The sequence below is a fragment of the Onychostruthus taczanowskii genome, unplaced genomic scaffold (assembly GCF_017590055.1).
Source record: "Onychostruthus taczanowskii isolate IOZ18803 unplaced genomic scaffold, ASM1759005v1 scaffold71, whole genome shotgun sequence".
NCBI lineage: Eukaryota > Metazoa > Chordata > Aves > Passeriformes > Passeridae > Onychostruthus > Onychostruthus taczanowskii.
The window spans coordinates 1,379,375-1,402,641 of NW_024504898.1; the positions used below are offsets into that span (position 1 = coordinate 1,379,375).

The following is a 23,267-nucleotide window of genomic DNA, read 5'->3' on the forward strand; positions in this document are numbered from 1 at the left end:
CAAAAGCTGTCGAGCCAGTCAGTTCAGTAGCATCTACATTATCAGTTAAGTACAAGGATAAGTTTTTTCTCAGTTCACTTCACTGGCTTCCCCACTTACCCACTCCAATCATTAGGTTAAGTATCAGGAGAAGGTTTTTCACACAGAAGGTGGTTGAGCACTGGAACAGGGTCCCCATGCAAGCGGTCACAGCACAAAGCCTGTCTGAGTTCAAACAGCATTGGGACAATGCTCTCAGGTCCATGATGTGACTGTTGGCATGTCCTGCACAGGGCCAGCAGGTGGAACCCGTGATCCTGCTGGGTCCTTTCCAACTCAGCATGTTCTGTGACTTACACACAAGAACATGCCCAGTCCCACACTAGGCTATGATGAGAGCACTTACCAGGGGGTGGGATGGTGTTCAAGCACCCACTCAGCATGCAAGCATAGATCCAAACTTTAGGAAGCCAGACTGTGAAGGCCAGCACATCAGCAAGACCCAGAACTCCATCTCTAAACACAGTGTGAAAAAAATCACCCTGTATAAATGTAAACATAAAACATTGGTCTAACACCTCATTCCTCTGAAAATTAAATTTGCTGAACTGCTGTATAGAGTCAGATGCTAAGGAGTCACATAGATATCCATGTTGCCTTTCTGACATCCAAACAGATAACTTTATCTTGGCTGGCATCTGTGGAAAACCAGAGGCACTTTCAGGCAGGAGGAGGAGAAATTAGGGCTGGCAGCATAGAGAACCTGCTTTTGTCAACTGTTAGGAGACCTCAGTCAGGCACAGGGAAAAGTGCTTTTCCCACACAGAGAGGGAGAGGGCAGACAATGCCCACAGAGGATCTGCAGGCAAGAAGGAGAGCAAGGTAATGGGAAATTGCTGAATTGGATGCACATCACTTCAAAAAACAGAGAGGACAGGAGAGAAAACTATTTTCACTTCTAAGTTCCTTTCACTGTCTAAAGCTAAATGTATCTTAAAATCTACAGATTTTGAGGAGACAGTGGTAAGCAGGAAAAGGAGGTTAATTATTTTACGTGTTTCATGCAGATCCTAGCAATGGATTGGTTGCAAATCTTTTTGTCTTATGCACTTTAACAAGGACATGTAAGCTCTGCAGAAGCTGTTCTTCTGATCTTCCGGGAAATATATATTCCTTGTAAAGCAGATGAACCCAACATCACACTTGAGTTGTCCTCATGAACCCTTTCAAATCAAATGGCAAAAACTCTGTCACAAAACCTTCTTAAATAACACTGGAAGAAAGAAACTCTTAATTCAGTTCTGGGGGTTTCCTTGAAAAATCATCTATAATGATATTTTTAAAATATATTAATATAAGTTTTCACACTAAATTGTACACTTTCTCTTTTCTTTTCTCATGGTTTCTCCCTTCGTAGCAAGGACTACATAAAATGGCCTCTTAGAAAAATCTGAGACAACTGGCCAATCTCCAAGCCATTGTTAGCCATACAAGAATTTTAGACCTACACATGGTTTAATACAGACACCATAGAGAGGGAAGTATTACTCTGTAACAAATGAAGTTTGTTTTACTGAAAGAGCTGTGGTTGTACTGTGTAAATGTTTGATATTCATGTTGTATGAAGCTGACTTCCACTCTACTTGTTTGATCATTATTAAATGGCATTTGGAATTGTTGCATTAGACTGACTCAACAAAGTAATTGTCAAGTCTCACAGGAGTGAGAAAATAAGCTTCTAAGAAGCCTCACTTGACTATGTTTAAATATTAGACACATTGCTTTGCTCACTGCTGGGACTCAAGGGAGTGCCAGCACACAGATCACAAGATCCCGTCTTCCAAGGATGCAAAATAGTTGTGTAACAAATAAACTGAGAAAAGCAATTTGAGCTCAAAATTTATCCAGCTTGAAATTCCCTCTGAGTTTATTTGAGAGGCATTTACATAAATGACCAAGGAGTAACAAAAAACCTTTTGCTCATTACAGATTTTAGGTTAATATACACATATACAGGCATAGATATAGTGTTGAACTCAATATGACACTGAAAGATTTTTGTAGGATGTTTTGATTGTAGTGTTACATCTAATCAACTCCATTAAAAAGACTCAGATTTATTAAAAACATTGTTTCTTATTGAATTACATACTACTGCATTACTAAGATTTTTTGAATGCCAGAAAAAAAATGGCAACTCCCCATGTTGAGATAAATGGGGTTACTAGAGGATCCAAACAACCCTGGCTTGCTCTGCCATTTCTCTAAAAGCTGTAAGTAAAATGTTTGGAAACAGAAAGAATTTATGGAGGTTTGAAAAGAAAAAAAAAAAAAGCCTCTAAACTAAACAAAACAAAACAGGTACTCATCCATGACATGCAATTAGTTCTGTTCCAAGTACATAATCCTGTGAGAAGGCTCTGAAAATCTTATTGCTCTAAAATAAATTATCTGGTTTATGTTTTTATCATTATTCAGAATGATGCACAGTGCCATAAAATTGAACAAACACTTTTCCAAGGCAGTTAAATGTTATGCCATCATGAAAAGTATTAAAATAATCACAACTAAGAGACTGGATATCTTGGAATTTTAGGGTTTTTATACCACCAGTTTGTTGAAATTGAAAGGGTTCTGGAAACAGACAGTAAAATTAAAAAAAAAAAAAAGTTCTTGAAACTGTATTTTTTTTCTTATTAATATAACTCTCAGCTTTCTAGAGATTATTATTTATAAGTTTAAGTCAATTATATACTACTGTATTTTTTAGCTATCTTTGCTATAATTATGGTATGCTGTTATTACAAACCAAAAGTTTATACAAGGATGCATAATATAACTTGAGTGTCACAGCTTTTAATTTTTAGCACAAAAGAAACTATTTATGAGCCACCCAGCTTAGGGTGAACAGAATTTTAGCTGAAACATATTGCAACCAATATGCTGACAATGCAGACTAATTCAGTGAGCAGTCTTAACTGACACACATTTTTTGGGGCTCTTTAAAAATTTACTACCATGCATTTAATCTCATATATTGGGTTGATAAAAACCAAACAAACAAAAACAACCCAAGCCAACCAAAATTCATACAACAGAAATAAAATCTCAAAATAATATAAAGAAAACTGGGGGGAAACTGGAATGTGAGATTTGAATTAATGAGATATGAATTAAGAAAACAGATCCATTTTATGTTATGTTCAAAGTCATAGGAATCAAAACAGTTTAGACTAGGAAAGCAACAGAATCAGATCCATTCAGGAAAAAATAGACATACTGAAGACTTACTGGTGAAAACCAAGCTGTTTACAGGAGCACACAAAAGTATCAAACACCTGCTACTAACCCAGCCTCCCATTCATGGATAGAAAATCAAGGTGAAGAAAACCAAACAAAAGCATTTTTTCAGGTACCAACTTTAGAAAAACCATTGCTGTGAGCTGACTGATATGCAGAGACAAAGAAAACTTATTTTCCAAGAACAATCCAGATGGAAACGTCCTCACAAAACACTAGGCAGTAAATAAAATTATATTTCAAGAACACCAATCTCCTTTTCCTGTAGGCTAGGAAAGTTCATTAACCTACATGTCTAAAATTTTCAAGAATTTACCTTGTGGAACACCCACTATCTCCTTCTTATTCATGAAGAGCACTCAATAAAATTGTTGTATGGCAAATAAAAGCTTGAATAACTCCAAGCACATGACAGAAGAATTAACATGCTTTGTTTTAAACACAAGTTGTCCTCTCTAAACACAAAGTCAACCCCACAACATTAAGTCATATTCTGGCCATGTTTAAAGATTAATAGTGCCACCAAAAAGCTTACATTTCTTAACTTTCTTTACCCTAAAAATACTTGAGGCTATACCACCACAGTTTAATGTGGGAAAAAAATTCCAGGTGAAGCTTGGTAGGTTTTTTTTCTCTCAAGACACATTTCGACTTAGCAAAGCTCAGCACTGTGGTTGATGGCCACATGCAGCCCATAACAGCCCCCAGACCTGCCTGTGACCCAGGATTTCAGAACTGATGGCCATAAAAGCCCAGAATGCTGCCTGAAGCACAGCACTGGATTCACATACAAAATTGTCCCTTTTCACACCCTGGTGGAAGCAGCTGAGTGCGAGAAGCCACTGCAACACTACATTACCACTAACTAGTTCAATTTTTTGCATGTAAAGACAGGACACAAAAATTAGGGCAGGGTTTTCATCAGCTATATTTTTCCATGAAATACAATAAACCAACTACTGTTTGCTAATACAAGATGTCCTAAACATTATAATTATGTATGTCTGTAGAAATAATTATTACTCTCAAGTTTTAATTCTGCTCAGCAGGTAATACTAATGTCTCTAAAGTAATTCAATAAAATTAAAAAAGAAATCAAAGTAATTAGTTATTCACAAGTAACATTCCCTAGCATAATGTAAACAACCTATAGCTCTTCATTGTCTGTTAAGCATGTGACTTCATATGTCTTTTCCACTTATTTTATTTCCATTACATTATTGTATTACAATTCTTTGCAAAACATTGTGTAAGCCACACAGAGTACCACTGTACATATTAAGAGTTTTAAATGTACTCAATGACACATTTGACTAAATTCATATGCCTCTTTTTAAAACCTTTCAGTTACTGATTTCACATCAGTAATTTTTCCTCCACAATCTAATCAATGTACCAAATAAGATCTAGTAGTTACTATTAAAAGTACAGCTGTATGAAGCATGAGTTCACATCGCTTGTTACAGATTTACATAGTCTTCAAAAGCTGTTAGGAGTATATTAGCAACAATATTTATAAAACAGAGGACTTTCTCAGAAGCGCATAAGGATTGCTAAGAAACAGGTATAACCAAATGCCACGTGAGTAAGGGCACAGTGCAGCTGCTGCATGGGCCACAGCACCAAGAGGTAGAACACACCTACCTGTGTTAAAGTGTGAGGGTGACCTACCCAGGAACACAGGCTAGCGAGGGTGCCAGGGTTAGGCAGAGGGAGAACTGTTCTCAATTTCTCTGCTGCCCCTAAACACCTAACTGGACCTAGAAGCTTGTATTCAACAGACGCACCAGTGGGATTCCCCATTTAAGAGTTTAAGGATAAATAAGAACAAGATAAAATCAGAAATATCCTACAAAAGTGAGATCAAATTCACTAATGTGAATATTAGGAAGTAAATCTATGACACTTAAGTTTTTTTTCTTCTTTTAAGGGACCTTTTGACTCTTTCATTCCTTTCCTGATTTGTGCCTGTCCTACCCTCACATCCTTTTTGATGGGAGGAAAAAGAAATAAAATTTTCTTCTCCCCTCCTATCCTGCTATCCGTTTTTCCTGCTAGCATCTATGCATAATGGTACATCATTGCTTTTCGACAGAATTCCCAAGATATTTCATTAGGTATCTCTCTGCCAAAATTTGTGATGCATTGAGACCAAAATGTTTCAAGTCCTGTAACATCATTGCAGAATTCTTATTCCAATATTGAGCAAGATCACAAACAACTGTCAAATCTATTATTATATTAGCATAAATGTTAAGACACTTTCTTTAAAGGTTTTTGCTTTGAAGAAAAATATTTTACTTGTTTGTTAAACTCAAGAGATAAGTCAAACTTACATACCCAAATACACAAAACATTCCCCCTTAAGTGTCCTTAATATAACACAGTCTCATCAGTAGATTTTTTTCTAAAATTTGAAATTCAAAGATTTATTGATTCCCACACAGAGCTATTGTTAAAAGATCTTCGAAGGGCCTTTTTACTAAAATGAGTGCCAATTTTGTTTTCAGTGGCACTCAAATTGCCTTCAGTATGGGGTAACAATGCCAAGCCAAAGAAGGCCTTTATCAGCTGCAGTTTGAAGTACTGTAAACAAATTTATAAAAAGCACCAGAAGATTTGTATTATACTGTCAGCATATCTTCTTCTGACCACATAACTCAGAATATGCAACTAAAGCTTACAATATTTTAAAAAGCATCAGTATCCTACAGCAACAATATAAGAAGTTAATATACATTATCAATCTTTCCTAAAGAGTTCTAAACCATGCTTCCTCACACTAGTTATGGAGCTGAGCAGCTGCCTGTAACTGGTTAGAGCATCCACTAGTAATCTCAGATGAAGTCTGAAGTTCCTCTAATCCTAAACGTGTTTAAATTAAAAAGTTTTGTTGCAGACTCCTATGAGGTCAGGATTTCATCACTTCTTTCCCGTATTGAAGTCTACATCATGGTCACCCTTGAAGGTGTTAATTTGGTTTCAATAATGAGTTCTTTTTATTTAAATACTTTATAGCAACTTCTAAATGTACTTTGGGAATAATCTCAGATTGGGAGAAGTTCAATTTCCAAAACAATCTCAACTTCCAACCTGTTTCCCACAGATGACCGTTTCTGCAGAATGCAGATGGGGTGCATCAGGGGAGAGTGATAAACACATGAGAGCTCATACTCAGAAAGGTACCATTCATTATTCTTTAGAAGGCACTGTGTAAGTGTAAGAACAATGAAGAACATGTAACAATAAAGTCGAGGCACATCTATCAGTTAAAAACCAAGATTCTGTATCTGTTAAGGTCCCCCAAGAATGTATGAGGATCCACAATCACCTCTTACTGGTGTCACCTAAACTGGTTAAGAGGGCCAAGTATTCAAGAATTGCATTTATAAAAAAACCTATCATGATGGACAGTGCACCCTGTCTTAGTGTAAAAATGCATCCAATTTCTTTTTGATATGTTCAAAAGCATCTTTCCCCATATAGTCCATGCGCCCTTCCTCCCATTTTCTCCGTTCATCTTCTGGAGTTGGTTTTGCTGGTTTGAAGTGAATAGACAGCTCTGAAACAAAATGTGCAACCTCACTCTGTGGGAAGAAGAAGAAGAGTGGGAAAACAGTCATTTGGTTTTTCTTATTTCAATACTGTGACATTAAACCATAAATGGTAAACTTCTGCACTGTACACTCCCAGTTAAAACAATGAAATAAACGATATTCAAATGTTCACTGCTGTTTTGATAATTTGACCTCATTTTCCCATGGTTTTACTACTTTCCATGGCATCTTTGAACACACCAAACATTTATTTTACTGATCTTAACTCAGATCTTGGCATACTCAGCAACAATACAATGAAAATATTACAAATACTGCCTAGTTAGAATAGAGTATCTGCTACAATGAAGAATTTATAATTTATATGTTCAAATCTTGTCTCCAACAAGCTTTCATGGAAACATACATTTCTAGAATTTTTCGTAACTAGTTTTATTTGAACTCCAGTGAGATCAATATTATCTAGCAGATGTGAGACACACTGTTTTAATAAATTAATTCAAAATATAGGCACTATTCATTACACCAACAGCTAGTTAATTTTGAATGACATTCCAAAATTGTAAATGCTGGCTCAAAGTTATGACATCATAGGTGCACAAATGCAAGACACATTATTAGTGATAATTTCTACCACATAAAAGGAAAACTGTGTCCCCAATTGATCAATGCCAGCAAAAAAAGGAACATCCCAACAATTATAACCTGTAATAAAGATGAAATATAACAAGGACTAATCAAGGCTGCCACTAAAAACCTTCTTTCGGTACTACTCATAGAGGCTCATAGGAAAACCCATCTCACATTGTAAACAAAACCGAAATCAACAAGAACGGCTTTCTAGTGAAGTCTTCAAAAATTCAAGGTAAAAATATTTCAGAATATAATTTAATGGGCAGGAATCAATGTCTTAAACTGCCTAAATGCCCTGGAATATCCATTACCTCTGCCAGTTTGGGGCAGATAAGGCACAGGACTTGTGGAAGGCAAGGTAAGGTATTTCAAAGAACCAACATGCAGTAAGGTGTCAAGATTTCTTTCTTTGTCATTGGCAAGTTTTATCAAAAGCTTTGGAAGCCATTAACAAGATGACCAGAATCATAATGTTTTTAGAAATTAAGAATTTTAGCTAGAGCCCAAACACCCCTGGCTGCACAGGAGCTACAGTTTTGTTTCTCAGTCTTTAAGTATTTCACCACAGTGCTTCACAATCATATCAAAACCCTCATTAGGAGAACGGCTGTGTGGTGTACCTTACAAATCCCTGACACCCTGCCAACCCCATAAACACCAATCTGCTGCTGTTGTCACACTGTCCACAGGTGCCCATATACAAGTGTCCATAAATGCAGTGCAAGATCACAAAGGAAAGCCTAGTCACTCAGGCTCCTGCATGATCTCTTTCCACTTGCTTGGAAACATCACTTCAGCAGGTAAAAAAAAACCCACAACAAAACAAAACGTAACAGAACTAACAAACACAAAATACCCGAACGGCTTTGATTGTGTTAGTATAGGAGAACTAAAATTAACACCATGCTTTGATTACTCGGGGGTTAGCAGAGGAAAACACATTTAGAAACTCAAAGTTTTGAAAGAAAACTGGAAAGGGATCAAAACACAGTATTGGAAACAGTTAAGGAATTACATGAATAAAAAAAAATTAAGGAATTTATTTGCACATTGCATTATAATTAGTTTCCCAAAATTACATTGGCAGCAAAGACGCACATGCAGTTATCAACAGATATTGAATGCACAAAGCTACATGTACCATTTCTGAGGTTTCCTGAAATGCAGGTTGAAATACAGGTTGTTCTGAAGGTCTGTCAGGCTCAGAGGGACGGACGTTAGAATCTCTTGGTTCGACTTCATGTACAGGTTGCTAAAATACAGCCACTGAGGTTTTATTAGGGAAATATTTTCTCATAATTTCCTTTTCATGAGAATTCATACAATACAATACAATCACTTTCAGTCTTGGGGGAGGGTAAAGCAATGGATGGGAGGAAACCGAGGAAGCACATTATCACCAAGGAGAAAATTCATGTTACCCAGCTTTAGCTTTCAAAAAAGGCATTGAATCAAAGCTCCTACTACAATGAATGTAGGACTGATTGTACCTCCAGAGGGCAGCTCATCTCATCCTAAAATAGGTTCAAAGTGGCTGTCATTTTTCAGTGACTACACATACAGCCTGGCAAGTTTACCATTCATGATTCCTACCATTCATGCGGCCAAACTTCAAGAAAATTCTCATTTCAGGATTACAGCTTGCTCTCACATTAAGTTTTTTATATGTATGAAATAAGAACAGAACAAAGTATTTCAAAACAGAGGTAATATAGATTGCCCAAAAAATATTGTCCCAAATATTTGCTTTTGACAGGTAGCAAAACATAAATGAGTAGTCAGATCCCATTCTAAAGTCTTTTCCCTCAAAACAATTCCACAAGTATATTGAAGCTGGGCAACAAAAAGTGGAACAATGGTATTCTTAAGCAAGAAGGGAATCAAGCTATTACTTTCCAATTAATATGGTCTTCTGATAAGCCAATCCTAGTAATCAAAATACTAATAGGAATTTAAATTTTAATGAAACTACTTTAGGTAAACATGATTTTTTTACCCCAAACAGACATCTTGATAATGTGTCCCTATTTAGTTTGAGCCTTTCTAATGAAGTCAGATGCATAAGGCACACAAGAAAATAGTTCCTTTGCAAATAAATTATTCTTAAGTTATGGAGCTGGAAGGTTTGCAATTTTCCTTCAGCTCCTTCACACTCGGAGAGGAAAGGGAAGAAGGGGAGGAAGAGGGTGAATGGGAAAGGAAAATTACAGTTTTACTTTATAGACTAACTGTAGACTAAAGAAATTAAGGAAAGATGATCTTGAAAATTGTCTTCATTCTACAGTGTAGTTCGCAAATTACAATGCAGATGACATTAGAACGCTAATTTTATTTTCTCCCAGTTGTATCATGGGGTAATACAGTTTATCACGCAATATGTAATGACTTACACCTGCAGAGGCATTGTGCTATTATGTCCAACTTAATTCCTACATAAAATAAGGAGATTCAGTGCAACAGAAACACACAAATACAAGAAAAGGGACAAAAGAAACAGAAAAACTGTAATATTCATTAGTGGATTTTTTCAAGCCTCTCCTTGTTGCTCAAGTCACAGAAATTTGAGAAACAGCTTTCTGGATCAATACTTGTGGGAAAAAAACTTTCTACAGAGGAATGATAGAAAGGATTCTAATTTAAATATATTAACTCACAAAAGTATTAATATTCAAAGTATTACTTTGGTAGCAGATGTTTTTTTATATTACATTTGATTAAGTACGTAACAACTTTGAATAAATAACCTCTTCCTAAAATGCAAAGCAAACTTTCAACTTCCAGACACATCATACATGCATAACTTAAGATTAAAGAAAATAAATAGGCTTTAGATTATTTTTAATGGTAGTGAGAAAATTCAATAGCTATAGTTAAATTGAAGATATGATCTTCCAAATCAGAAGCATAATGAAAGAATCTCCTTTTAGTATATTATTTGACTTTGTTTCTGCATATAATAATAAACAACACACTCACAGCTTTGAATGCGAGTTCCTCAGGTGAGCACGCTGTGGGATTTACTTCACTTGTCTGCTCTGGGATCTCAGGCTCTTGTATGGAACTGGCCACATAAGGACTGACCTTCTTCAGGGTAACTTCAACTCCATTGAATGCGTGCTAATGAAAACAAGATCATCTCACCACTAAAATACAATTTTTCAGAATGGCAATAACTTATTTGCAACAGTTGTGCTTCCATAGAGGGTTCTCATCATTAAAGGAATATCTTAATAAATGCAAAAAAAAGTGTATGATCCTAGATTTAGAGCATGCTGCAGTTTAGGTTTTTGCTTTTTTGCACTCACGAGCATACCAGCATCCCAGCCTCATGAGGTAAATCTAACTGGTATTTCCACCTTCATTTACCATAGCTGAAATATTTCTTTAATATGCAGTGCCTTAAAAATTAAAGCATGTTAAAGTATAATATCAAAAACTACCCACTCCTTCCTCTGCTTTCCAATTTGTCATGAGGTTAACAAGCGAAATTATTCTCTGGGGCTTTGATGGTAAATATTCAGCTGATCTTAAGGGGATTATGCAATTAGTTCAATTATGTTAATAATTTAATAATACAAAACATTAAGAAAATATTTACATATGCATAAATGGGATCTAATTTGTCACGTCTGGATACAAAATTAAAACATGTACTTCTACACATTTCCTTATGCTACTGGCTTCTAAGAAATCATCTATTTATAACAGATTGTTTTTTATTCTATTAATGAAAAGCACATTTCATTTGAAGAAAAAAAGCATAAAGAGATCAGTAAATGTTCGATGACATAGGAGTACTGCACATAACATCTTAAATACAATTAACACAGCTTTTGCAAACCTGATTTATTTGTTATCACCTCATAAAATAAGTTATAATGTAGTTCTGAAAAGGTAAATTTTAGTACAGTTCAAGAGCTAGTTATACGGTCTATATCAATTTAACTAAAAGAAAAACAAGAGTCTGTTTTGTGGGCCAGATTTTCCCTTCTCTGGCTAATTTGTATCATATTTTGTATGCACATACATTACCATTAAAAATTTATCAATTAAGAAGATGGCGGCAGGATATCTTGGGAAAGCAGGTAATACTAGAAATCCTTCCTAAACAGCTACTTTGGACACTTCAATACCAACCAACAGATACTAAGTTTTCCCACACATATTGGAATTGCATGGCCAGGTTTTGGTTAAAGGGTGATTCCAGGAGTAGCTTCTGTGAGAAGCTGCTGGAAGCTTCCCCCAAATCCAGCGGAGCCAATGGCTCCAAAATAGACCTGTCACTGGCCAAGGCCAAGCCCATCAGTGATGGTGGTAGCACATTTGGGATGAAAGATTTAAGAAGGAGGAAAATCCTTCTTCTTAAAAGAAGGAGGAAGGAGTTTCCTTGAAACTGGACAACTGCAGACAGAGGAGTGAGAACATGTGTTAGCAACAACCCTGAATGCATCAGAGTCACTGAAGAATGAAGGGGAGGAGGTGCTCCAGGTGCCAGAGCCGAGATAACCCTGCATCCCATGGAGCATCAGGATGTCGTTCTGTAGCCCATGGAGGTCCATGGTGGAGCACAGATCCACCTGCACCCCATGGTGGACCCCACACCACAGCAGGTGGATGTGCGAAGAAGGCTGTGACCCCATGGAAATCCCATGATGGAGCAGGGTCCTGGCAGCACCACTGGACCTATGAAGACAGGTGCCTGCAGTAGAGCAGGTTTGCTGGCAGGACTTGTGACTCCATGGGGGACCCACACTGGGACAGGCAGTGCCTAAGGGACTGCATCCCACAGCTCATGGGAAGGACTCATGTTGGGAAAGTCCATGGAGGACTGTCTCCCATGGGAGGGACTCCACACCTGGAGCAGGGAAAGAGTGTGAGAAAACCAACCCCTGAAGAGGAAGGAGCAGCAGAGACAATACATAATGAACTGACCACGGTGCCACTGGTGGGGGGAGTCAGAGAAAACAGGGAGTAAAGTTGAAGCCAGGAAGATGTGAAGGATGGGGGTAGGTGTTCCAAATTTGGGGTTATTTCTCATTACTCTATTCTGACTTGATTGGTAATAAATTCATTTCCTGAAGTTCAACCTGTTTCACCTTTGATGGTACCTGCTGAGTGATCTCTCCCTGTCCTCATCCAGACCCATGAGCCTTTCCTTACATTTCCTCTCCCTTGTCCATCTTAGGAGGAGAGCAGTAGCGTGGCTTTGGTGGGCACTTGGAATCCAGCCAGCGTCAGCCCACCACATCATAAAATTTCTTCCTCTACCAATTTTCAGAATTTTTGGTTTTGATTCCAACGTATTCCCACTAACTCCTTATCAGTTACCTTGCATTCCTCAGATTCTGATTTTTCCATCTTTTGAAGATTTTCCAACAAAGGCAATATACTGGCACTGTATATATTCCACCAGAGGGCAAGAAATGACAGTTGATGAGAAGATCCAGAGTTGGCGCCATCCTGCATAACTGTCTTTGTTTGAAGGCTGTATTTGTAGTTCCAGGGCTTTGTTGATCCCAAGAAGTGAACAACTTTGGCATCTCTACCAAAACTGTAGAGAGTAAACACACAGGTCTATACATATTTTTTTTTCTTTTTTACCTTATATAAGCTTCTAGAAGAAACATGCTTACTCACAGGTGAGGAAACTTGACATTTTGAAACAGCAACACATTTGAGATGATATATATTAATATTTTGTTTCTATCTTCTTGGCTTAATTTATCTTGTTCAATATAGAGAAAACAATAAATTACATTGCCATTTGCTTCTAGCTGCTAATTCTAGTAGAAAAGTTCATTAAGGAAACTGACAGTCTCATGCAGTACTATTTCCAGTCCTCCTTCATGCTCTATTCACAAAAGAATACATATCACTTCAAATATTTAATCACCAAAATTGGGTATTACTGATCCCATATTAAAAATTACTAATAAATATACTAAGTTCATCTTCCAATAAGAGTGTATTGTACAACTGGAACAGAAATTCATGACACCCTGAATCTAACTTGCCTTTTATCAGATAAGATGCTCAACTGCATTGTCTGGAATCATATAATTAGTAGCACAAATTTCATTTCATAGAAGGACCTAAGGAAGGGCTCAAAAAGTTTAAGCAATGCCAATTGTTTCTCTAAGAAATTACTTGAGAACAAAGGAACAAGCTTGTCAGAACCTAATGCCAAAGTAATTACATTTTGTCAAAAATGAAAGAAGCTTCTTTGAAAGAACATAAAAGACAGTATAGCCAACTCTGGGACACTCCCTGTGTCCAGACATTCACATTAAATTTAAGTTTCTATTGCATAGTCTCAACATAAGATCATTTGTGATACTGTAATGTATAATTAACAGAATATGCCATTATTAGTCTCTCTTACAAAGGATGTTCTTTAACAAACTACAGAGGTTTACAGAAGTGTTATTACTTACTGATTGAAAGCAGGAACATAGGTGTATACAGAGCTGCTGCTCAAGTTATAGAGGAAAGGCAAGTGTTTGCCAATGTCTGCTGTTGCCCAGTTGCTGAAGAAGCTGTTCAACAAGCCCTGATCACCTCCTAGAGAATACATAAAACAGTATTACCATAACATGTGTACACTCAGATTTGTATCAAAATTTGGACAGGAGTGAGACGGGGGACTGAGACTGGTGTGTCCATGGGACGCCAACTTGGACTTAAAAACATGGCCATGTGAGCCTGTACAAGTGAATAATACCTGATTCACTCTGATGCAAGTTCAGTGTAAATGAAGTCCTAATGTACCATAAGAAGAAAGGAGTAGTGTTTGGTCTCCCTCAGAGCAGAAGACTGAAAATCAGATGTGTTTCTCTCTCTTAAGCCAGACAGCAAAATTCAAACTAATCGAGCAAGGTTCAGACACAATGTCCCTTCACAATGTCCCTGCCGTTTTCTGGGAAACACAGTCCAGAGTAAGTCAGCAGGTCTTAAATACAGTCTAAGAGGCAAAGTTCTGCATTTTGAATTCCTACATAAAGCCCAGAGAACTCCTGCCCTCCTCTATTCTGCCTGATAGCATGGAAACTGTCTCGCACTTCATTCCTTCTGCCTTGCCCCTCACCATCAAAGCTGCCGTGCTCAGCAGCAAACTGGAGCAGCAGGTTGTAAGTCTTCAGGGAGGGCTGGAACACAAACACACCACTATTGAAGCAGTCAGGCCAGCCAGAATCAGGAGCTGCAGAAAACTCTTCTCGATCAAACAGCTCATCAACATTGCAAAGTACCTTATGGAGAGTAGGAAAAGAGGAAAAAAATGTTAGAATAAATGTGTGTCTAGAGCAAGAATTGTCAAATTAGTACCAATGGAGTAAATTGACAGTTTGGCCTAGTACATGGCTTGCAGAGTGTAAAAGCAGTGCCATTTTAAAAGGCAGAGGTCAGAACCTCTATTTTTGATATAATAAGGGAACAATAATTGTGATTCTCCACTATTTCTCTGATAAAATGCAAAGCCTGTGAAATTATTTCATGAATAATCAAGGTCCCTTTAAATATTATACCATGAAAACACACAATTTCCTTCTTTCTTAACTCACCATTCCATAGTCCATTATTTTTGATAACTACAACAGAACTAAATGAAAATTGGGAATCTAAATCATTTTAGTAAGCAACAGACTACCTAAAGGGTAGTAGAAAAACTGTCTCTTCCTGCCAGTTTTCTGATGTAACCTAAGTTCAGAGATTTGCTTTTCTGTTTTCTTTTAAGCTTCACAAGGAAGTGGGAAAATCAATGAGGTTAAGGTAGAGATAAAGTTTGTGGAAAGACAGCTGTGCAGTTAGTGAAAGTCAGGACCCCCACCTTTCACAGCCACTGTGAAAAACAGAAGAAAATTTTTTACAAGTAAAATTACTCAATTGAATTTTTAAAAAAGACAAAAATTCGCCTTCCTCCTTTAACATTAATGTAAAGCAAGAAATCATAAGCCTTCCTCCTCAAGAAGAATAACTTAATTTGGTTTCTAATTCAAATAACAATCCTATTAAATTAAAACGAATCCCAGTCTTTCAGAGTGAGCCATGAAAGCACAAAGGAAGGCTGACATGATTGTTCTCACCAAAATTATCTCTATACATCTAAAAACTTAAAAAAAAAAGCCTGGAATTTCTTTTTTTCTTATTTTAAAACCACTTGCCTTCCTGACAGAGTAATTCCAAAAAAAAGTACATAAGAGAGATCTATTTTAAACTTGTGTCAGAAGACTCAGTACATAGAATGTGTGATTTCTTTTGAGGACAGTCCTGAGGCTACTCTCCAAACTGAATTTATTTTTATGCAGCCAGCAGAACTGTGAGAATTGCTAAAACGTGCCAGGATGGATCTCCTGTGACCCTGTGACCGCCAGCAAATCTGGTCACTTCACAGGCCTGAAGGCTGCCTGGCAAAGAAGCATCCCACAATCAGAGACAGACACAAATGTTTCCATGGCTCCCTCTCCATTCACCAAAGTGTCTGCATCCATGAAGACACATTTGCTGTAATGAGTAAGTGTCCAACAATGAAGCTTAGTGAAGGTTACACCCAGTTCTGGCCTCTGCATCAGAGCCAAATGGACTGAGTCAGCGCTGTCAAGCACATCCACCTCGATCACTTCATCAAATACGCTGCTGAGGACTGACCTACAGAGAGAGCAGTGGAGAGAAAGAGGGGGATTTAGACAAGTTCATCAGAGTTCACTTCAGGCGTGAGAACAGCGACACACAGCATCACATTAATTATGACAATAACCAAAGCTAGATTGATTGCTTGGAGTAAGAAGTCAGAAGCGAAGAGTCTTTGGAAACAGCCTACTGAAGAGGCAGCTATCAGGCCATAAAACATTGTCTTCTTCACTATGGGGACCAGCACATCTCAAAAGTGAGAGCTGCTGCTTGAAGGAAAAAATAATCCTTAGTCTAGTCATTTCTCTCCTATGGAAACACCAACAGAAATTAAAGCAGCTTTCATCCTACATAATTGATTCCAAAGAACAGCACCATACTGTGCCCACTCTGCATTTTACAGGTTGAGACACGCACTGCCAGCACACTGATTTGTACCTACTGTGACCAAGTAAATACTGCTTCAAAACTGCACCTTTTATAAGATTCATATATAGTTCCTCACTACTATGTAGCATCTGAAATGAGACTTTTAGCTAAACATTTTTTTTCTATGCATTCCTGTTTTCTATACAGGAATTCTATAGATAACACCAAAGTAGGTAATTTTCCTGCAAGAAGCAAGAAGAAGAAAACACAGCTTATTTACTTACACGACACTATTATAATCAAAGTCCTCAATGCCCACAAACACAGGAAAAGAAAATCTGTGCTGTTTGAAGGCTAGATTTCAGGGTCACTAGCTTTTGCCTGATTGATCTTCAAGGAACAGGAACTAACTGGCAAAGAACTAAATGAAGTACAGATTATTACAAGTTTAATTCAGGAAGCAGCATTTTTTTAAATGTTATCCCTGATTTAAAATATATATTAGAAATGTTTTTCTTGCCACTGAATTGGCATGACAAGAATTACAGATTTAACATCAACCCATGAATCAAATGGATTCCCTCAGGAGTGGGAATCCATTTGATGCATGCGTTACAGTGTTTTGACAATGCCCATACTTCAAAAGTCTGTAAAAACAGATTTTTGTACATCCAGTCATAGCTAAAATGTGAAAATATATTTCTTGAGACAGATACATTGCAAATACATTCACACAGCATACAGAAAACAGGAGCTTGCACACTTCCTAAGACATAGCAGAACTAAGAGTTTAAGCTCCTATGGCACGGCATGCCTTTCAACAAGTGTCACAGTCCTCCAAATAACAGGGCTTGAACTCAGACTTAAGATTTCTGTAAATGCTCTTCTGCAGTGCCTGTAGAATCACAACACAATTGCAAAGTGATTTATATAGAAAAAGCAAGAAGAAACTAACTTCTTATCAAAAGAGCTGTGCACCAATATTTTAAGAACATTAATCATGTGAAACTGAACCCTTAGGTTTATAGAGAGTTCTGATGCCACAGGTGGTTACGTATCTCGCTCTAAGACAGAAAAAATTGGAGGAAACACAACAGTAGTGCAAGACACTAAAACCTTAGTTCCCAATTTTCAGCTCCTCAATTATAAGACAAATTCCAGCCACAAACTCTACTTCTGGAAGTGAATTCTTAGCACACTTAGGAGCTTATAATGAATGTTATTTGAGACTTCTCTTAGAACTCACTAGCCAAGAGGGAAGTTCTAGGCATAATGCTGTGAAATCCACAGAAATCTATTAAAATCTTTCATGCTGTTGCTTATTCTTCCACTATTTAAGTCTCCAAATGGACATTAATACTTACCTCATCCCACTGGAAACCTCTGGAGTAATTAGAACTGCCAGTTTTCTGGATGTCTTATGATTCCTCAATGACTGTCCAAGAACAAGAGCACCTTGACAGTACACATCATCAGTAGCAAGGGTCACAAAGGCTTGATCTGTTACTGCAAAAAGATATTCAGAAGAGTCATTTTACAACTTTAATAAGTAAAGCCCTTTTAGCTTGCTCCCTCCTCTTCCAGATAAACAATAATCTGTGGATTATAACAACCACATTGAGATTATAACAACCATTCCTGTAATGAGACTCCCCCCAAAAGTCACAACTGAATATAAAACCCAGCAAATGTGAGTGCAGAATGTATGTTTCTGATTTTTATTATTTTTGTTTGCCTGATTTACACAATAGCAGGTATAAAATTTTTGCACTAGCCTTAAACAAATAATTCCCTAGGTCTCATTGCCAAAACACAATGTCAATCAAAAAAAGCTGATCTGTACATATTTAGATTTTATATTTAACAAACATAGTATAATACAGCCAATAAGGAAGGTGCTCTTGTTTATACAGTGCTGAAAGCTAAGAAAAAGAACAAGATGTTGAGTATTAGCCAGAAGTGTTCTTTCCATAATGCCACTGAATCAACCCAACATTATTTTTGCTCTGCCTTCTTTGTACTGGGGTACCTGGTGCTGGCTGAACAAGTGCAGAGAAATTCCTAACAAGATCAGTGCACCTCCCAGAAGCTGAGAATCCCTACCTCAAGTAACTCCAGGGAATTTACGAGTGTTCCTTATTGTCAGGAAACACATGAGGAAACAAGTTACAATAAAAAAGAAAGCAACCTACATTCCTGCATAACAGGAGGAACTGTATTTTTTAGAGACACCACTCCTGTGGCAGGATCATAAGGGGCTGCTCCTTCAGTTCTGCCCTGTGACATAACCACCACTGTCACAGCTCTTCTGGTGAGAACCTATAACCTAGCAAGGTGAACAGCCTCCTTCGAGCAGAAGGATGATACACTCTAGGCTGCAAAATTAACCAGAACAAGATGAGCAGGTCACACAGATGAAGGGAATTCCACCGAGCTCAACTGAAACTTCAATAAACACTTGTGTTGAAATACTTGTTTAGAACCACCATCATCTTAAGGGACAGGCAATTGCATTAAATAAATTAAAACAACCAAACAATACCAACATAAACAACCTGTCATACAGTTTCCAGGGTCTGTGAGAAACACTAGGAAAGAATCTCACAGAACTAGTTGCAGACAACTCAACAAATGATCTCATGGCTGCCTCAGCCAGAGGCTGCCAAAATGAGTGACTTCTAGCCCCTAACCGTCATCGAGGTAGGCAGTAAAGTATGGTTGATGCCTACAATAAGCTAACAGATACTAAGCATTTTTATTTTTCACATCCTCCAAATCCAGAGCAAAACACAGGCCCACTGGTGTGCTGCCTTTTCCCCCCACTGTTTGCCCTCTTTCACTCATCTCCAGCCAGCCAGCTTCATCTCAAGCGCACATACTTTACATTTGCTGACATTCACACACATCCCTGCACCTCAGGAGAATCCCAGTAAGTGCCAGACTTGGTCAAAGAAACCCAAATCATCCATCCAAACTTTAAATAGTTTGCATAGCCCACAGCTGAACAAACTTCAGTAACATTTCTAATTACAATTTCCAGACAAAGCATATGAAGAACTGAACTTTCAAATGTCCCATTATAATAACAGCTTGAGCAAGTTACGTGTGTTCCAGAAATCAGTGAATAAGGAGCTGCTTTAAAACAACAGATGTGAAGTAAACTGCTCCTACTGCAGTTTCCCAGAGGGTTAAAGGAGTAAATATAAGCATCCCTAAAAACCAATGTAAACCAGAAAACCGCTGAAGGCTACTTCAGCAAGAAAATTACTCTGAAAAGATGCAAAAGTTCAGGAAAGCAAAGCAGTTTGTGTTAGGCAACAAGCATCTTCAGCCAAAGAAAGGTAATAAAACAACTACTGAGAGGAATGTGGGAGTTAGGTTAATATTAAAAACAAAAAAAAAACCAAAAAAAACCCCCAAATTATGAAATGAGTGGGAATTCCAATCTTAAAATACTGTTTTAAATAACAACCACAAAACTGAACACAAGCTTCACATGGCTTTTGCAAATTCTTTTGGCTACAGAAGCTGACTCTTTACTTAAGTAATACATAGAAAAATACACAAACTACTTATTAAATGGTTCAGCAAACTGGTATGGAAAACTACCACATCCTCCAAATGCTTTTTTGCCCTGTACCCCTGTGGTCATAACCACAAGGAAGCAAACTGCCAAACAACTGCTGCTTCTAAGAAACTGTTGCTGATACCTCACAAGGAACAGAAACTGTTTTGAGAATCAGATGTTGTGGGATACATGTTATGGCCTTCTTAATACAGTAAACCACCATAGAGATAATTGAATAGATAATCAAACTACTGAATGAAAATATTTAACATTGAAATATTTCTGATGCTAAGAGAGATGCAAATCCTAATGACTTTAAAATCATACAGGGGCATCACTAATTCATGAAGGATCCATTGGGAGTTTAAAATAAAAATATTTTATCATTACCTTTCCTTTCATCTAATTGTTGCTTTCAAAAAAGAAGCGTTATTTGACTCGCCTTGATTAGAAAATTCTTTGGAATATAGCCTATTAAGTAAACATTTTATTTTTATAACTGAAAGTAAGGATCAGGTTTTCATATACATTTTGGAAGTAAATGGTTTACCTAAAAGTTTCCCTTTAGCTGAAATCAAAGACAACACATAAATCTGCTGAACACAAGAGTTTAACTCACTGACTTTAAAAGAGCAAATCTTGTTTAAGTTTGAAAGCTAGAGGTGTAGATATTTAAATTCATTGCAAGCATTGTTTGATTTTTGTTTCTTCTTTTTTTGTGGGTTTTTTGTGGTTTTGTTCTTTTTTTTTGGGGGGGGGTTTGGTGATTTTTTTTTGTTTTGTTTTTTGGGTTTTTTTAAGTGTCAAGGAGACTATTAAGCATAACTTTAATTCTTTGTCTGAATAACAGTAAGATTTTTTTTTTAAGGACAACACCTACTGTTAAGGGTATTAAGTTTTCCAGCAAATTGTTTTCAAGCTTTGGATCCTTATGGCTAATACAATACCACTGGTTAGAAGTAAACTATGAGAAAAAAAAAGTGTATTTTCAGAATCCCATTAAAACCCTGTCATATGAATTTATAAATCTGCTAATTTGTCTTGTCTGGATTACCACAAAGCATATGATGATGCAAATTAAGAAATCATTATCATCAGTAGTGGTTCCTCAGTTTTATTACCTAACAATACTTTCTTAGAACTAAACAAGGATCTTTAAGGAATTAACTTGCTGAGTTATTCTAGAACCTGCTCTGCAGCTACACAGAAGAGACAGCAAAAGTAATGTGAACCACTACACTCAGGGTGATCTTATGTGGAAATTGTAACAGCTTTTTGAGCCAAGATCACCAACTTTTTATGCTACTCACTCATAGAAGTAGTACCTTTGACACTGCCAGAGGCAAAATTCTTTGACAGGTGTGGAAACTAATTCCAGGGCTCCTAAAAGCTTTATTTAGAATATGATCAGAGCAAGCAGACAGGGTGGTGCTCACTTTCATGTTCAAAGAGAAAAAGAGGATTAAAAAACACCAGGTACCCATTTTGAGACTCAGGAGTGACTGACAATAACAAGCTGTGAGTTACCCAAGTGCAGTTTCCAACTTCAAGACAAGTTTAAGTAGGGTAGGGAGGCTTTTTTTTCCATAATCCATTAGTACAACTGTTTTCCTAAATTCCTCCCTGGTACCATCTGTTGCTCTCTTGTCACCTCCCCCTTCTACTCCAGAGACAATCTGCAGGATGAGCAGGCTGCAGCCACGACCTGTCCCCATTGAGCCACAGCACCTCTCTGAAATCCCAGGTGACAATGACACAGCTCCAAATCACAGCACGCTTCCTGACACCAATTCTGTTACTCCCTCTCCCGCACAAGGATTCTGTGGATCTTCCCCCAGAAGCACCCTGTGAAGGTGTGTTAGACTGCTAAAAAGAGAACACAAGCTGTAGGCTTCTCACTTCTCTGGCCTACACAGCCATATCCTGGAACAGAAAACTCCGCTCCTCCTCCTGACACCCACAACCTTATAAGCAATCAAGAAGTATTTTGTTGTAATAGATAACATGAACAATAGTGCCAGACAATAACCTGAGTCAGAGCCCTATCAAAAATTACTATACAAGTTTCCAGCAAAGAGGCAGTTCTTGCCCTAGTAAATAAATGAGAGCTGGCAGTTTTAATTATCGTGCTTTCTTAGATCCAATAGTAGAAACATGGATGTTACTAATGAAGATAAACAAGGAGCACTTTACACAGACCTTTTTATAACTGAATTTAAATTGACATTGAATGGCATACAATATTTCTCTTGGCCTAATGAAATTCTGCCTCATCCAAAACCAGTTTCTCCCTTTTACTGAAACAGTACTGAATTTTAGCAGGCAGGATTACTGCTCTTGTGTTGGAAAACCACTTGATTCCAGTTCTTTGTAGCTTTTATTATGTGTCTTTCAGTTAAAAACTGACACATTCTGCTTCAAGACTCTGCAATGTTGTTATTCAACAGATGCTAAATGATCCTCATGAAAACTCAAATGCAACAATATCATAAGATGCAAACAAGCATAACACATAAAACCCAAAACTAGTCCCAAAACAGTAATACACCAGTTTCAATATTAGTAATAATGGTAATAATTATTAGAAATAATTGCTTAAGCAATCCAGAGACAGCATAGGGAACTTTATGGTACATCTCAAGTTAGATGTTTCCAGTCTTTCCACACCTTCCTTTCAACCAAAAGAAAAAAAAAATCAAATTTAAAAAAATCAAAAAAAGCCCAAAACACTGAAACAGAAAAAAGCTCCTCAACCAAATGAAACCTCAACGATCTAATCCTTTCATTTGCAGATTCACTTTCTGCATCTTCCCAGTGCTGGAGTGCCACATACATGAATGCAAACTTGGCATCATGCAAGTCCAGATGACTGACACCCTTCAAATGGTTCAATAAACCAAGATTTGTGGAAGCTGCTGCTCTCAAAAACGAGAAAAGGAAAAAATTGAGTATGTTCAAGAACCGGAACCTGCACCTATCCCTAAAACCAGTACCTCATGGGTTTAAGGATAACTAAGACGAATACCACTGCTTTGTAGAAGGGGCATGAGAAAGCTTTCTCTGAATCTGCCTTAGACTGAGACAGCCAGCCCCAGCCTGTCACCCTGGGGATCCACCAGGAAAGCACGCAGAGACCTAAGCAGGCCAAGCTGTACATACAAGCAGAATACATAAATGAGTTCGCCTATTTCACCCCATCACCCAGACAGTTAAAATCTTCCTCTGGAGCCGCTCAT

General features: G+C 37.4%; 1 protein-coding gene across 1 annotated transcript; it reads right to left on the minus strand.

Moving 5' to 3' along the window:
- Positions 1-6,659: 6,659 nt before the first annotated feature.
- Positions 6,660-17,963, minus strand: GYG2 (glycogenin 2). Its single transcript, XM_041422133.1, has 7 exons — positions 17,828-17,963; positions 15,938-16,112; positions 14,554-14,716; positions 13,904-14,030; positions 12,798-13,020; positions 10,446-10,586; positions 6,660-6,866 (listed from the first exon to the last, which is right to left on the minus strand). The coding sequence occupies exons 1-7, from the start codon at positions 17,830-17,832 to the stop codon at positions 6,705-6,707; spliced, it is 996 nt and encodes a 331-aa protein (XP_041278067.1). The 5' UTR covers positions 17,833-17,963; the 3' UTR covers positions 6,660-6,704.
- Positions 17,964-23,267: the final 5,304 nt, after the last annotated feature.